The sequence below is a fragment of the Octopus bimaculoides genome, chromosome 29 (genome assembly GCF_001194135.2).
Source record: "Octopus bimaculoides isolate UCB-OBI-ISO-001 chromosome 29, ASM119413v2, whole genome shotgun sequence".
Lineage (NCBI taxonomy): Eukaryota > Metazoa > Mollusca > Cephalopoda > Octopoda > Octopodidae > Octopus > Octopus bimaculoides.
In genome coordinates this window covers 873887-875509 of record NC_069009.1, presented here as the reverse complement: position 1 = coordinate 875509, position 1623 = coordinate 873887, and the positions used below count along the sequence as shown (strand labels likewise).

General features: G+C 35.9%; 1 protein-coding gene across 1 annotated transcript in view; it reads left to right on the top strand.

Annotated features, from left to right (window-relative positions):
* The window catches only part of LOC106877984 (ankyrin-3), a 6200-nt gene continuing 4577 nt past the window's right edge, over positions 1–1623 (top strand). Inside the window, exons 1-2 of the mRNA XM_014927059.2 lie at positions 1–360; positions 1167–1269. Of these exons, the coding sequence (XP_014782545.1) occupies positions 1186–1269 (84 nt within the window). The 5' untranslated portion in view covers positions 1–360; positions 1167–1185. The remainder of the gene's footprint in view (positions 361–1166; positions 1270–1623) is intronic.

The following is a 1623-nucleotide window of genomic DNA, read 5'->3' as shown; positions in this document are numbered from 1 at the left end:
TATATGTATGTATACAAACATTGTTGGTTTTCAACCATTGTATGGGTTGCTTAGTTGTAGTCAATGAAATGAATTATATTTTCTCGCAAAAAAAATTCCAAGCAAATTTAATTTCACACTTGACTAAACAAATGTATACAATTGAAAAAAAAAATGATTATAAGAGATTTTGAATAAGTGGTATAGTAGAATTGGAAGTCGGAGGGGAAAATGGAGATAAAACTTTAGGAAATATTAAAATGAATGGCTTTATTTGTTGAGAATAAACGAAGACAACACATTTCAATCTTATAGAAGAAAGCAAAATTGCATCTGACAAGTTTAAAAGATATAGCCAGCTGAATATTCCCTGGTTTTAAGGTAAGGTGGAATATTTTGTTCTTAATTCTTGTACTGGGACACGATTTAAATGTAGCTCTGGGAATAGAATAGTTTTACTATGTTAAACACACACACACACACACGCACACATATTATTTGTGTGTGCGTGCGTATGTGTGTGTTTTGTGTGTGTTGATATAAATATGCATGTATATTCGTACATATATATGTGCATATATGCATAACCATATATACGTTATACACACACACTCACATTTATGTGTGCCTGTGTGCCTGTGTGTCTGTGTGCGTGTGTGTCTGTGTGCGTGTGCGAGTGTGTGTGCGTGTATGTGTGTGCGTGCTTCTTTTATGTTCAGTTATAACGAAACCAATTTTCCATTTATCCAAAGACATTTATCCAGTTACTTTCATAGAATGCAAATTTATGATTAACAATAATTGTATTTTGAGTGAATTCGAAGCTTCGATCACACACACACACACACACACACACACACACACACACACACACACACACACACACACACACACACACACACACACACACACACACACACACACACACACACACACAAACAAACACACACACACACACTCATACGCACATATTTACTTGCACTATATATCTATATGTATTATATTTATATATTTATATGTATGTATGCATACACACACACACACACATTGCTTCATGTTAAATGTTAGTATGCATCATAACAAACTCCAAATATGCTGAGAGAAAAATTGTGCAGAAGAGGAATCAGATGTAATGTGCAAAAGAGAAGACTTCGTTTGCAAATTATTTTTCCTTCGTTCCTTTTCAGCATCTTTCAATAAAACAACATGGCAATTGATTTGATTACGCAGAGAATTATGCAAATGGACACTGACTATGTTAACGAAATTCTAAAAAGGAACCCAGATAAAGTAAGCTACTCTCCACATTGTCTTTTCAGACTTTATTCTACTCTTTAACTTGTTTCAGTTATTTGACTGCGGCCATGCTGGAGCACCGCTTTTAGTCGAACAAATCGACCCCAGGACTTATTCTTTAGAAGCCTAGTACTTATTCTATCGGTCTCTTTTTGCCGAACCGCTAAGTTACGGGGACGTAAACACACCAGCATCGGTTGTCAAGAGATGGTGGGGGGACAAACACAGACACACAAACACACATACATATATATATATACATATATACGACAGGCTTCTTTCAGTTTCCGTCTACCAAATCCACTCACAAGGCTTTGGTCGGCCCGAGGCTATAGTAGAAGACACTTG